The sequence below is a fragment of the Nerophis ophidion genome, linkage group LG12 (genome assembly GCF_033978795.1).
Source record: "Nerophis ophidion isolate RoL-2023_Sa linkage group LG12, RoL_Noph_v1.0, whole genome shotgun sequence".
Lineage (NCBI taxonomy): Eukaryota > Metazoa > Chordata > Actinopteri > Syngnathiformes > Syngnathidae > Nerophis > Nerophis ophidion.
The window spans coordinates 12495529-12510697 of record NC_084622.1 but is presented as its reverse complement, the minus strand read 5'-3'; the positions used below and the strand labels follow the sequence as shown (position 1 = coordinate 12510697).

Below are 15169 nucleotides of genomic sequence, written 5' to 3'. Positions count from 1 at the left end.
TAACATTATTGTGTTCTATTTTCTATTTTCTTTTATTTACCTGCTACAGGTAGTATTGTAATATCTCAAGATAGTTAATGCCACTCCTCCCAATTTGAAGGAGGTAGTGTCAAGTGTTCTGAAATATATGAAAGTACCTTCGTTACTGCATTTCAAAATAAAACTTTGTTGGGTTTCATCGTGACAAATAACTGTCTTTTAAATCAACCGAAATACACAATATTAATATGAGAACACAATATCAAATTCCATTAATCAATTTGGTTTGAAATGACACGGTTACATTTTACTTTCGGCATAATTCTGCTTTGATTTTGATTGCAGATAAAGTCTATTTCCGGCTAGTCATTGCCGCAGTGTGTGTGACTTCATAAATGTGTGAATGGAGGTGTCGTGAAAGTCTTGCGTTGTTTGCAGTTGATGCTTTATAAGTAACAACAACAAACAAAACTCCTAAAACTTTTAACTTTATTTTCAGTAACTTATTTTGTTCATTGGCAATGTTGCTAGTTTCCCCCTAAACGGACGCCGACCCGGGCCAGCGGGGACCAGCCGGTCGCCGGTGTCGGAGCGCGCTCGCCGGGGTGAGAAGCCGCCAGGAGTGGGGTCGGAACGGAGCGCCTCACCAAGCAGAGCCCGGCGAATAGATGAAACCACCCCCGTAGGAGCTAAGACTGCTGCCATGATCACCATGTTTTTCCCACTGAAGAAACTGCGACGTAATGGGAAATATCTTCTTTTTGGAGCCGTGCTGCTGGGAGCCCTGGCCGTCTACCACGAGATGATTGCGGCCAAAGCGTGGACTGATGGCACCGGCGGTAAGTTAACTTTCCCCCTGGAAACTCAACGTAAAAGTACAGAAATGCTCACATGTTCGCATTTATTTTGTGCACCATAGTTAGTCCAGTTTCAGTTTATTTAGAACAGTGGTGTCAAAGTCAAGGCCTGCGGGCCAAAACTGGCCCGTGAATGAACCATCTATGGCCCCCGGGATGATGTATGATTATTACAGTGTTTTTCAACCACTGTGCCGCGGCACACTAGTGTTCCTGAAGATACAGTCTGGTGTGCCGTGGAAGATGATCTAATTTCACCTATTTGGGTTGAAAATATATTTTGCAAACCAGCAATTATAGTCTAGAAATTATGTGTTGTTGAGTGTCGGTGCTGTCTAGAGCTCGGCAGAGTAACCTTGTAATATTCTTCCATATCAGTAGGTGGCAGAATAGCAAGAGGCAGTGTGCAGGTAAAAAGGTGTCTAATGCTTAAACCAAAAATTGATTGCCCCTAAGAAAAGGCATTAAAGCTTAGGGAAGGCTATGCAGAACAAGACTAAAACTGAACTTGCTACAAAGTAAACAAAAACAGAATGCTAGAAGACTGACGCACATGGACTTGGATTTGTTTTGCTTCTTCCACGCAAAGGATGATTGGCACAAGCCAGACAAGAGTTTGAGTACATATTTGATTTATTTAAACACTATAATACAAAACAGGAAAACAAAGGGCGCGCACAATGGCGGATAACAAACTAGACTATACTCAAAACAAAAATAGCACAATGGCATGACAATATACAAACAAACAAAAAAACACTAACTGTGGCACAAAACAAACCAAAATCTTGCACTGAGGCAAAAGTACAAAAACTTACGTTGGCGTGGTCAAAACAACAAACAGCGTGGCAAGGCATGAAGGTAGATGAGGGACAGGTAGGAGCGTGGTAATGTCGGTAAGGTAGGTACAGTTGCCAGGACAAGGACAGAAACAAAATGGCTTAAATAATGACTATGATGATTAGTAACAGGTGTGAGGGCTGAGGACAGGGGCGTGACCAGAGGGCAAGGTGAAAATCAAGGAGTTACTATGGAAACAAAACAAACCAGGAAGTGCCAAACCCAAGAACTGAATGTCCAAAAAAGCAAAACATAACATGACCAAACATAACAAAAACACAACATAGTCCACAGGCGTGACAACGACAGCAAAGACTTACTGTGGAGCAAAGACGGCGTCCACAAAGTACATCCAAACATGACAATCAATAATGTCACCACAAAGAAGGAAATAAAAACAAGTGAAATATTCTTGATTTCGAAAACAAAGTAGATGCGGGGACTATCGCTCAAAGGAATACATGAAACAGCTACAGGAAAATACCTCAAAAAGAGAAAAACAAAAACAAAATAAGAGCGCAAGACAAGAATTAAAACACTAAAGCTATATTGATGCATGTTTGGTTATGCTATAAAGTCATATCCAACAAGTCATATCCAACAATTTGTGGGCCAAATCTGGCCCGCAAATGAATGATCTATGGTCCCTGGGATGATATATGATTAGTATGGTGTTTTTCAACCACTGTGCCGTGGCACACTAGTGTTCCGGGAGGTACAATATGGTATGCCGTGGGAGATGATCTAATTTCACCTACTGGGGTTGACAATACCCCGTGACCCCAAAGGGAATAAGTGGTAGAAAATGGAAGGATGGATGGATGGGTTAAAAATATTTTTTGCAAACCAGTAATTATAGTCTGCAAATGATGTGTTGTTGTTGAGTGTTGGTGCTGTCGAGAGCTCAGCAGAGTGACCGTGTAATACTCTTCCATATCAGTAGGTGGCAGCCGGTAGCTAGTTGCTTTGTAGATGTCGGAAACAGCGGGAGGCAGTGTGCAGGTAAAAAGGTGTCTAATGCTTAAACCAAAAAGTGAGTGCCCCTAAGAAAAGACATTGAAACTTAGGGAAGGCTATGCAGAACAAGACTAAAACTGAACTGGCTACAACGTAAACAAAAACAGAATGCTGGACGACAGCAAAGACTTACTTTGGAGCAAAGACGACGTCCACAAAGTACATCCGATCATGAATTGACAATCAACAATGTCCCCACAAAGAAGGATTAAAAACAACTAAAATATTCTTGATTGCTAAAACAAAGTATATGCGGGAAATATCGTTCAAAGGAAGACATGAAACTGCTACAGGAAAATACCCCAAAAAGAGAAAAAGCCACCAAAATAAGAGCACAAGACAAGAACTAAAACACTAGAGCTATATTGATGCATGCTTGGTTGTGCTTTAAAGTCATATCCAACAATTGCAAAGACGACTTTTTACTGTCAACTGAGTGTCACTCTTTTAATGATGTCTGCTGGTGGTGTGCCTTCGCATTTTTTCCAACGCAAAAAATGTGCCTTGGCTCAAAAAAGTTTGAAAAACACTGGATTGGTATTAAAACCGGCCCACAGGCCACAGCCGCCTGCTGCTGTTTTGCACGCACCACTACCAGTGTTGGCACTAGGAATTTTCAAAACAGGGTCCCAGAGATTGATTGATTGAAACTTTTATTAGTAGATAGCACAGTACAGTACATATTTTGTTCAATTGACCACTAAATGGTTACACTAGAATACGTTTTTCAACTTGTTTAAGTCAGGGTCCACGTTAATCAATTCAGGGACCCCATTAAGTCATAAAAATGGGGTCCCACAGTACATTTTTGGGGGTCCCACTTTTTTTTTGTAAGCGTTTTGAAAACAAATGATAAATGTCTGTCATTATCCTTTTATAACTCACATTCTATATTGTGTTTTGGAAAAAGGTCGTGAGTTCAAACCCCGGCCGAGTCATACCAAAGACTAAAAAATGGGAGCCATTGCCTCCCTGCTTGGCACTCAACATCAAGGGGTTGGAATTGGGGGTTAAATCCCCCAAAAATGATTCCCGGGCGCGGCCACTGCTGCTGCTCACTGCTCCCCTCACTTCCCAGGGGATGATCAAGGGTGATGGGTCAAATGCAGAGCATAATTTCGCCACACGTAGTGTGTGTGTGTGTGTGTGTGTGTGTGTGTGTGTGTGTGTGTGTGTGTGAGGAAGTGTGAGACAATTATTGGTACTTTATCTTTAACTTAATAAACGTTACTGAATTCATAAAAAAAAACTACAAAATAAAATACATTTTTATGCATATGTAAATGTTTTTAGTTATAAACATTCACTTTCTTCTTTCCTTCATGGATCTAAACTTTACCGCTGCCGGTATTTTTTTGCCTATATTTTTATTGTAATATTTCCAGAATGTGTTTGTTCTATTTTTGGCCAAAGTATGAAAAAGAAAACAATCTGAAGTTGTCTTTATTTTTGAGTTTTAATGCCATGACTTTTAAATAGTCCGGCCCGCGTGTGCACAGATTTTCCTCCACGCGGCCCCTGAGCTAAAATGACTTTGACACCCCTGATTTAGAACATGCATGCGACACACTGTAGTGCAGGGGTCCCACACCTTTTTTGCACCGCGGACCGGTTTAATGTAGGCATTATTTCCAGGGACCAGCTTTCCACTTGAACAAAGCAAGAATAAGTGCATGAAAAATAAAACAGACTTTAACGCGACTTAGTGTTTCTTTGCAATGAGATGCAGGTGGAAATCAGCCTTTGGCTACAATCTGTCACTTTGCTGTCTGATATCTTCATTAATGTGCACAAAGTTATAACTACTTCCCATGAGCAGATTGCACATCTGGGGTGGATGTGCTGCGCTGCTGACCTGTCTCCGCTCGGGATGGTCTCCTGCTGGCCCCACTATGGACTGGACTCTGACTATTATGTTAGATCCACTATGGACTGGACTTTCACTATCATGTTAAATCCACTATGGACTGGACTTTCACACTATTATGTTAGATCCACTATGGATTGGACTCTCACTATTATGTTAGATCCACTATGGACTGGACTCTCACTATTATGTTAGATCCACAATGGACTGGACTCTCACTATTATGTTAGATCCACTATGGATTGGACTCTCACTATTATATTTGATCCACTATGGACTGGTCTCTCTCACTATTATGTTAGATCCACTATGGATTGGACTCTCACTATTATATTTGATCCACTATGGACTGGTCTCTCTCACTATTATGTTAGATCTACTATGGACTGGACTCTCTCACTATTATGTTAGATCCACTATGGACTGGACTCTCACTATTATGTTAGATCCACAATGGACTGGACTCTCACTATTATGTTAGATCCACTATGGATTGGACTCTCACTATTATATTTGATCCACTATGGACTGGTCTCTCTCACTATTATGTTAGATCCACTATGGATTGGACTCTTACTATTATGTTTGATCCACTATGGACTAGTCTCTCTCACTATTATGTTAGATCTACTATGGACTGGACTCTCTCACTATTATGTTAGATCCACTATGGACTGGACTCTCACTATTATGTTAGATCCACAATGGACTGGACTCTCATTATTATGTTAGATCCACTATGGACTGGACGCTCACACTATTATGTTGGATCCACTATGGGTTGGACTCTTACTATTAAGGGACGGCGTGGCGCAGTGGGAGAGTGGCCGTGCGCAACCCGAGGGTCACTGGTTCAAATCCCACCTGGAACCAACCTCGTCACGTCCGTTGTGTCCTGAGCAAGACACTTCACCCTTGCTCCTGATGGGTGCTGGTTGGCGCCTTGCATGGCCGCTCCCTCCATCAGTGTGTGAATGTGTGTGTAAATGTGGAAGTAGTGTCAAAGCGCTTTGAGTACCTTGAAGGTAGAAAAGCGCTATACAAGTACAACCCATTTATTTATTTTATTTATTATGTTAAATCCGCTATAGACTGGACCCTCACACTATTATGTTGGATCCACTATGGACTGGACTCTCACAATTATGTTAGATCCACTATGGAGTGGACTCTCACACTATTATGTTAGATCCACTATGGACTAGACTCTCACACTCTTATGTTAGATTCACTATGGACTGGACTCTCACGCTATTATGTTAGATCCACTATGGACTGGTCTGTCTCACTATTATATTAGATCCACTATGGACTGGACTCTCACGCTATTATGTTAGATCCACTATGGACTGGACTCTCACCATTATGTTAAATCCACTATGGACGGGACTCTCACTATTATGTTAGATCCACTATGGACTGGACTCTCACTATTATGTTAAATCCACTATGGACTAGACTCTCACTATTATATTAGATCCACTATGGACTGGACTCTCACGCTATTATGTTATATCCACTATGGACTGGACTCTCACTATAATGTTGAATCCACTATGGACTGGACTCTCACTATTATGTTAGATCCACTATGGACTGGACTCTCACACCCTTATGTTAGATCCACTATGGACTGGACTCTCACGCTATTATGTTAGATCCCCGATGGACTGGACTCTCACGCTGTTATGTTAGATCCCCGATGGACTGGACTCTCAGTATTATGTTAAATCCACTATGGACTGGACTCACACTATTATTGTAAATCCACTATGGACTGGACTCACACTATTATGTTAGATCCACTATGGACTGGACTCTCACACTATTATGTTAGATCCACTATGGATTGGAATCTCACACTATTATGTTAGATCCACTATGGACTGGACTCTCACTATTATGTTAGATTCACTATGGACTGGACTCTCACTATTATGTTAGATCCACTATGGACTGGACTCACACTATTATGTTGGATCCACTATGGACTGGACTCTCACTATTATGTAAGATCCACTATGGACTGGACTGTCACTATTATGTTAGATTCACTATGGATTGAACTCTCACTCTTATGTTAGATGCACTATGGACTGGACTCTCACACTATTATGTTAGATCCACTATGGACTCTACTCTCGTAATATTATGTGAGATCCACTCGACATCCATTGCATCCGTTGCCCTAAAGGTCACCCGCATATGTGTTCCTCTCCAAGGTTTCTCATTGTTATATCCCATTGGGTTGAGTTTTTCTTTGCCCTAATGTGGGATCTAAAGCGAGGATGTCGTTGTGGCTTATGCAGCCCTTTGAGACACTTGTGACTTAGGGCTATAGAGACAAACATTGATTGATTGATTGATTGGTCTATAAACAAACTCATAGGTGTGTCTAGTGCACATGTGTAAACTTAAGGCCCGGGGGCCACATCTGGCCCTCCACCTCATTTTATATGGCCCGCAAAAGCCGGGAAATATTATACTTCAATAAAATATCTTACATTTTCTTTCTTTACTTTCTTATTTTCTTATTAAAGGTATTAGGGTTTTATATTCCAGTTTGACAGGGGGAAAAATAGTGTCCAATATTGCAAGAAATATTATATTATCTAACTCTGTTAGTTAAAATCCAAATAAACATTTTTTTCAAAATAATATCTGCTTAAATCATGATTTCAAAGCAAGTATATACTAAAGGTTTTAAGTGTTGTACAAGTATACAAATGTTTTAAATTACATTTTCCTCTAAAGGTTATACCGTATTTCTTTGAATTACCGCCAGGGCGCTAATTAATGTAAAACCTCTTCTCACTCCTGCGCTTACCAAAGGCATGCGGTAAAAGTAAACATGAGCTAATTATTTTAAAAGCTCTTCTCACTCCGGCACTTACCAAAGGCATGCAGTAAAAATTTGAGTGTGATGTAAGGATACCATCATGAAAAGCACATTTAATTAAAAAAACATTTTCATGGTCTTAATTTTACTTATAAATGAAATCCATGCCAGTTCCTTCTGATCAAAAGCATCGATAACTTGTTTATAGAAGTTTTCCTCATCTTTCTTCAGTTGTAAAAGTCTCTCTGTCTCGATGGAGATCTTCTTTTATTACCTCCTGCTTCGATTGAAAGTGCATTTTAGAAAACTGCTATGAGACCGCTGCTATCAGTTAGCTCGGCTCCTCGACGACAGAATTTATCTTCTTAGAACTCCCCCTCCCGTTCTGCTCCGTGGGTGATCTTTTTATCCCACCGCTGCCACCAGGAAGTGTTATTGTATATATAATACACTGGGTATTTAGGACTGGAACATGCTTTATTTCAGCCCGCTTGTTTGCATAACCAGCATAGGTCTTACATCATAAAAGGTCCGTCGTGCACCTGCCGCGTCATATCCGTCCCAGCACAATTCACGTCACTCTTTTTCACTTCTTCTGCAGCCGAGTAGTCGCAAGAAGGATCACTAGCACCCTCTACCACCAGGAGGCGGGAGTCATTTAATGACTCATATTTGACACACACAGCTACAGTGTTATGACGGTCTCAAGCCGTCGTCTTGCGGGTTCCCAGGACCACCAAGGAAGGACATGGCTTGAGCAGTTTGACTTTGTTTATTTTTCAATAAAACCTCAGTCCAGGTCGCTCTTTCGCTCGCTCGCCGACGCCGCCTCCTCACTGCCATCTTGCCCTTCCTGTCTGTCGGACCGTCGGCTCCACCTCTCCACAGCTATATTAATAAAACATAGCCGCTTACTGTTCTTTTTAGCATACTGGTATTCAATAGCTTGGAGCTTAAATCCTACTGAATAGCTCTTAATCTTCTTTTATTTATGCGATTTCAAATTACCGGTATTGAAATCAGCCTCCTCCATTTTGAAAATGATGACAGGGGAAGTGTCACTCATGACGTCACAAGTTTGACCTGGCGGTAATATTAAGCATGCGCTAATTATTTTGGGAAGCGAATATGACCCGGCAGTAATTCAAGGCAGGCGCATACTGTATGCCCGGCGGCAATTCAAAGAAATACGGTATTTCTCCTCTTTTGTTGAGAAGAACTGTACACTATCAAAATGACCAATATATGTTACTGTCAAATTTAGGGTGTTTTTTTTGTGTGTTTTTTTACAACATCAATCAATCAATATTTATTTATATAGCCCTAAATCACAAGTGTCTCAAAGGGCTGCACAAACCATAACGACATCCTCAGTACAGAGCCCACATAAGGGCAAGGAAAAACTCACCCCAGTGGGTATCTTATGCTTAAACCAAAAATAAACAAAGGACAAGTTCTGCTAAGAAAAGGCATTGAAGCTTAGGGATGGCTATGTAAAACAAAGTTAAAACTGAAAAGTAAACAAAAACAGAATACTGGACGACAGCAAAGACTTGCAGTGTGCGGAGCAGTGGACGGCGTCCACAAAGCGCATCTGTACATGACATGACAATCAACAACAAACTAAAACACTACACACAGAAAAAACACACAAAAAAACTCCAAAATAAGTCACGGCGTGATGTGACAGTACACTTAATTTGAGACAAGAGCTATAGTGACGCATGCTTGGTTATGGTTTGAATTCATATCCAACAATTGCGACTTTTTACTGTCAATATCGACTGCTGGGTTTCATTTTTTTATGTTTTCTTCTGGTGGTGTGCCTCGCCTCGAGATGATATTACAGATTACTGTAAATTGGAAAAAAATTAACAATGTTTCTTTTTTTACAGTAAAATTCTGTCGACTGAGCTGTCAATTTGAAAACATTTTTTTACTGTAAAATCCACGGGTGATGATTTTATGGTACCGCATTTTATTGTGGTAAAAAACTGGCATAGGAGTTGCCAAAATAAGATTAAACAGCGGTACTGTATTTCTATTTACAGTAATCCATCCATCCATCCATTTCCTACCGCTTGTCCCGTTCGGCGTCGCGGGGGGTCGCTGGAGCCTATCTCAGCTGCATTCAGGCGGAAGGCGGGATACACCCTGGACAAGTCCACACCTCATCGCAGGGCCAATTATATGTTGTCAAAATAATAATAATAATAAAAACACTATATATTTTACAGTACAATATTTTACTGGCAACTAAGCTGCGCGTTTTTTTTTCTGTAAAAAAACAGTGGTAAAATCTGTATTTTTTTTTTTACTCATTACGTAAACATTTGAAAAAATATTTTACTTAATAGGCAAATTTAAAAAAAAAATTCTGTTACAAGCGGCCCTCGAATGGCAGTTAAGTGGGAGAAAATGCAGTCATTTTATAAATTATTGAATGTTTCTCTCCGGCCTGGTAGCAAATGTGTCACGGACCGGTACTGGTCCCCCGGGACAGGTGGTTGGGGACCCTGATGTAATGTCAGAAAAGGAGTAATTCCTAATTACAGGTGAATCTAAAAACATTTTGATAATCCTGCAATTAGATTTAGAAAGTGCAACTAATATGATATTTTAAACCTTCTTTTGATATTGATATTGATGTTGATGTGTAAGTTACCCATCCCTTGGGCACTAATACACCCACATACCATCACATATGCTGCCTGTTACACTTTGACCCTAGAACAGTCCGGATGGTTCTTTTCCTCTTTGTTCCCGAGGACTCGACGTCCACAGTTTCCCAAAACAATTTGAAATGTAGACCCGTCAGACTACAGAACACTTTTCCACTTTGCATCAGTCCATCTTAGATGAGCTCGGGGCCCAGCAAAGCGTTTCTGGGTGTTGTTGATAAATGGCTTTGGCTTTGCATAGTATCAATCAATCAATCAAACAATCAATCAATGTTTATTTCTATAGCCCTAAATCACAAGTGTCTCAAAGGGCTGCACAAACGTCGATGAGATTGTGAATTATGTGAAGTGAATTATATTTATATAGCGCTTTTCTCAAGTGACTCAAAGCGCTTTACATAGTGACACCCAATATCTAAGTTACATTTAAACCAGTGTGGGTGGCACTGGGAGCAGGGGGGTAAAGTGTCTTGCCCAAGGACACAACGGCAGTAACTAGGATGGCACAAGCGGGAATCGAACCTGCAACCCTCAAGTTGCTGGCACGGCCACTCTACCAACCGAGCTATGATTATGAGAAACCTTGGAGAGGACTCCCCTCAAAGGAGAACAGATGCAATGGACGTCAAGTGAGTCTGACATAATATTGTGGAAGTCCAGTCCATATGAGCTCTAACATAATAGTGAGAGTCCAGTCCATAGTGGATCTAACATAATAGTGAGAGTCCAGTCCATAGTGGATCTAACATAATAGTGTGAGAGTCCAGTCCATAGTGGATCTAACATAATAGTGTGAGATTTCAGTCCATAGTGGATCTAACATAATAGTATGAGAGTCCAGTCCATTGTAGATCTTACATAATAGTGACAGTCCAGTCCATAGTGGATCTAACATAATAGTGAGAGTCCAGTCCATAGTGGATCCAACATAATAGTGAGAGTCCAGTCCATAGTGGATCCAACATAATAGCGTGAGTCCAGTCCATAGTGGATCTAACATAATAGTGTCTGAGTCCAGTCCATAGTGGATCTAACATAATAGTGTGTGAGTCCAGTCCATAGTGGATCTATTGTAATAGTGAGCGTCCAGTCCATAGTGGATCTAACATAATAGTGAGAGTCCAGTCCATAGTGGATCCAACATAATAGTGAGAGTCCAGTCCATAGTGGATCTATTATAATAGTGAAAGTCCAGTCTATAGTGAATCTAACATGATAGTGAGAGTTCAGTCCATAGTGGATCTAACATAATAGTGTGAGTCCAGTCCATAGTGGATTCAACATAATAGTGAGAGTCCAGTCCATAGTGAATCTAACATAATAGTGTGAGAGTCCAGTCCATAGTGGATCTAACATAATAGTGAGAGTCCAGTCCATAGTGGATCTAACATAATAGTGTGAGAGTCAAGTCCATAGTGGATCTAACATAATCGTGAGAGTCCAGTCCATAGTGGATCTATTATAATAGTGAGAGTCCAGTATATAGTGAATCTAACATAATCGTGAGAGTCCAGTCCATAGTGGATCTATTATAATAGTGAGAGTCCAGTATATAGTGAATCTAACATAATAGTGAGAGTCCAGTCCATAGTGTAACTAACATAATAGTGAGAGTCCAGTCCATAGTGTAACTAACATAATAGTGAGAGTCCAGTCCATAGTGGATTTAACATAATAGTGAGAGTCCAGTCCATAGTGGATCCAACATAATAGTGTGAGAGTCCAGTCCACACTGGATCTAACATAATAGTGAGAGTCCAGTCCATGGTGGATCTAACATAATAGTGTGAGAGTCCAGTCCATAGTGGATCTGACATAATAGTGAGAATTCAGTCTGTAGTGGATCTAACATAATAGTGAGAGTTCAGTCCATAGCGGATCTAACATAGTAGTGAGAGTCCAGTCAATAGTGGATCTAACATAATAGTGGGAGAGTCCAGTCCATAGTGGATCCAACATACTAGTGTGAGAGCCCAGTCCATAGTGGATCTGACATAATAGTGAAAGAGTCCAGTCCATAATAGTGAAAGAGTCCAGTTCATAGTGGATCTAACATAATAGTGAGAGTCCAGTCCATAGTGGGGCCAGCAGGAGACCATTCATGGTCACTGGATTTACGAAAGACAGGGGGGCAGAGAAGAAAGGAAAAGAAACGGCAGATCAACTGGTGTAAAAGGGGGTCTATTTAAAGGGTCGAGCAAATGATTTTTAAGATGAGTGGTTTTCTGAAGCATTCCTAGGCCCATGTGGTGATATCCTTCACAAACTGATGTGGCTTTTTAGTGCAGTACCGGCTGAGGGATCCAAGGTCACGGGCTTTCAATGTTGGTTTTCGGCCTTGCCGCTTACGTGCAGTGAATTTTCCAGATTTTCTGAACCTTTTGATGATATTACTGAGCGTGGATGGGGAAATCCCTAAATTCCTTGCTATAGCCGGTTGAGAAATGTTGTTCTTAATTAATTTGCTCAGGCATTTGTTGACAAAGTGGCCGCCCTCGCCCCATCCTTGTTTGTGAACGACAGAGCATTTCATTGAAGCTGCTTTTACAGCCTATCGTGGCACCCACCTGTTCCCAATTAGCCTGTTCACCTTTGGGATGTTCCAAATAAGACTTTGATGAGCATGCCTCAACTTTCTCAGTCTATTTTGCCACTTGTGCCAGCTTTTTTGAAACATGTTGCAGGCATCAAATTCCCAATGAGCTAATATTTGCAAAAAATAAAAAAAGATTCCGGTTTGAACGTTAAATATTTTGTCTTTGCAATGTATTCAAAGTTGAAAAGGATTTGCAAATCATTGTATTCTCTTTTTATTTACCATTTACACAACGTGACAACTTTTACTGCTTTTGGCTTTTGTAGTACTCACTACCATTTTAGCCCTCAACATACCATAGCTGCGTGTATACCCAATCATGGCACCTGCCAAATGCGACTTTGTAGTGAGGGCCTAAGTTCACATTTGAAGTTGAATTGCTGACATGAATGGGTTATGCACGATATTCAAACTTTTTGAGTTTCACTTGTACAATGGAATGCGTATAAAATGTCACATTATCATAAAAAGTGGCAGATCATTTGTTAGCACGTACCACGTCCGCTCACTGGTGTGCATAATCCAAAGAAGAGCGTTTAAATATTAACTGAACTATAAAGCCTGTCAGACATTCTTTTCAGCCCTTGAAATGTTTTTATTTTCGTACAATCGCACAACAGAAGTTTTCAGGGTGATTTACTGCGGGAGGCTAATAATGCAGGTGAAACATCCATCCATCCATTTTCTACCGCTTATTCCCTTTCGGGGTCGCGGGGGGCGCTGGCGCCTATCTCAGCTACAAAACAGGTCCCTTTTACAAGCGCTGGTCGTGGGAGGGGGGTTGTGGGGCTGGGGGAAGGTCAGGAGGTCAGGTGACAGTTTTTTAATCGTCGTCTCACGTTGACTAACCACACTTCCTGCTCGAGCCTTTTTAACCTTGCTTGCGCATCGCGGTTTAACGTCAAGAGTGTAGATGAGATGTACTGGAGATGAGAGCAGTGGAAAGAGTCAAACAAACAACAGCAACACACACACACACACACACACACACGCACACACACACACACACACACACACACTTGTATTTCTTACCTTCTTGAGACCCCCCGAAAAATGCCTACCTCTTTAGGACCAGCCTTTCTAGATATATAAAGATGTGTATTTACAACTTTTAAAATATAAGAAAGACTATGCATATATAAAAAAGCTTGTTCTTTGAAAAATGAGTTGGAATTTCACAAAAAAAGGTCACAATTTCACAAGAAAAAATTTGAATTTTGGCAGTATTAAAATAAAAGTCGTAATTTTACTCAACGTAAGTCAAAATTTTACAAGAAAAACTGAACATTTGTGCAATAAGTGAAGTGAATTATATTTATATAGCGCTTTTCTCGAGTGACTTAAAGCGCTTTACATAGTGACACCCAATATCTAAGTTACATTTAAACCAGTGTGGGTGGCACTGGGAGCAGGTGGGTAAAGTGTCTTGCCCAAGGACACAACGGAAGTAACTAGGATGGCACAAGCGGGAATCGAACCTGAAACCCTCAAGTTGCTGGCACGGCCACTCTACCAACCGAGCTATGCCGCCCCAATGTTATGGTAAAAGTTGGAATTTACTCAATAACAGTCGCAATATTACAAGAACAACTGAACATGTGTGCAATTTTATGATAAAAGATGGACTTTTACTTAATAACAGTCATAATGTTACAATAAAAACTGAACATTTGTGCAATATTATGATAAAATTTGGAATTGTACTCAATAACAGTCGCAATTTTACAAGAAAAACTGAACATTGGTATAATATTATGATAAAAGTTGCAATTGTACTCAATAACAGTCACAATTTTACAAGGATAACTGAACATTTGTGCAATATTATGATAAAAGTTGGAATTTTACTTAATAACAGTCAAAATTTTTGCAGAAAAACTGAACATTTGTGCAATATTATAATAAAAGTTGGAATTTTACTCAATAACAGTCAAAATTCTACAAGAAAAACTGAACATTTGTGCAATATTATGATAAAAGTTGGAATTTTACTCAAAAGTGGCAATTTTACAAGAAAATCTGAACATTTGTGCAATATTATGGTAAAAGTTGGAATTTTTTTCAATAACAGTCACAATTTTACAAGACCTATTGAACATGTGTGCAATTTTATGATAAAAGATGGACTTTTACTCAATAACAGTCATAATGTTACAATAAAAACTGAACATTTGTGCATCATTATGATAAAATTTGGAATTGTACTCAATAACAGTCGCAATTTTACAAGAAAAACTGAACATTGGTATAATATTATGATAAAAGTTGGAATTTTACTCAATAACAGTCAAAATCATACAATGAAAACTGAACATTTGTGCAATATTATGATAAAAGTTGGAATTGTACTCAATAACAGTCACAATTTTACAAGAATAACCGAACATTTGTGCAATATTATGATAAAAGTTGGAATTTTACTAAACAGTCAAAATTTTAGCAGAAAAACTGAACATTTGTGCAATATTATGATAAAAGTTGGAATTTTACTCA

The 15169-nt window shown here is 39.9% G+C and overlaps 1 protein-coding gene across 1 annotated transcript in view; it reads left to right on the top strand.

Moving 5' to 3' along the window:
- The first annotated feature begins 366 nt into the window (after positions 1-366).
- b4galnt3b (beta-1,4-N-acetyl-galactosaminyl transferase 3b) overlaps positions 367-15169 on the top strand; it is a 110285-nt gene continuing 95482 nt past the window's right edge. The window contains exon 1 of the mRNA XM_061916846.1: positions 367-818. Coding sequence (XP_061772830.1) covers positions 683-818 — 136 coding nt within the window. The 5' untranslated portion in view covers positions 367-682. The remainder of the gene's footprint in view (positions 819-15169) is intronic.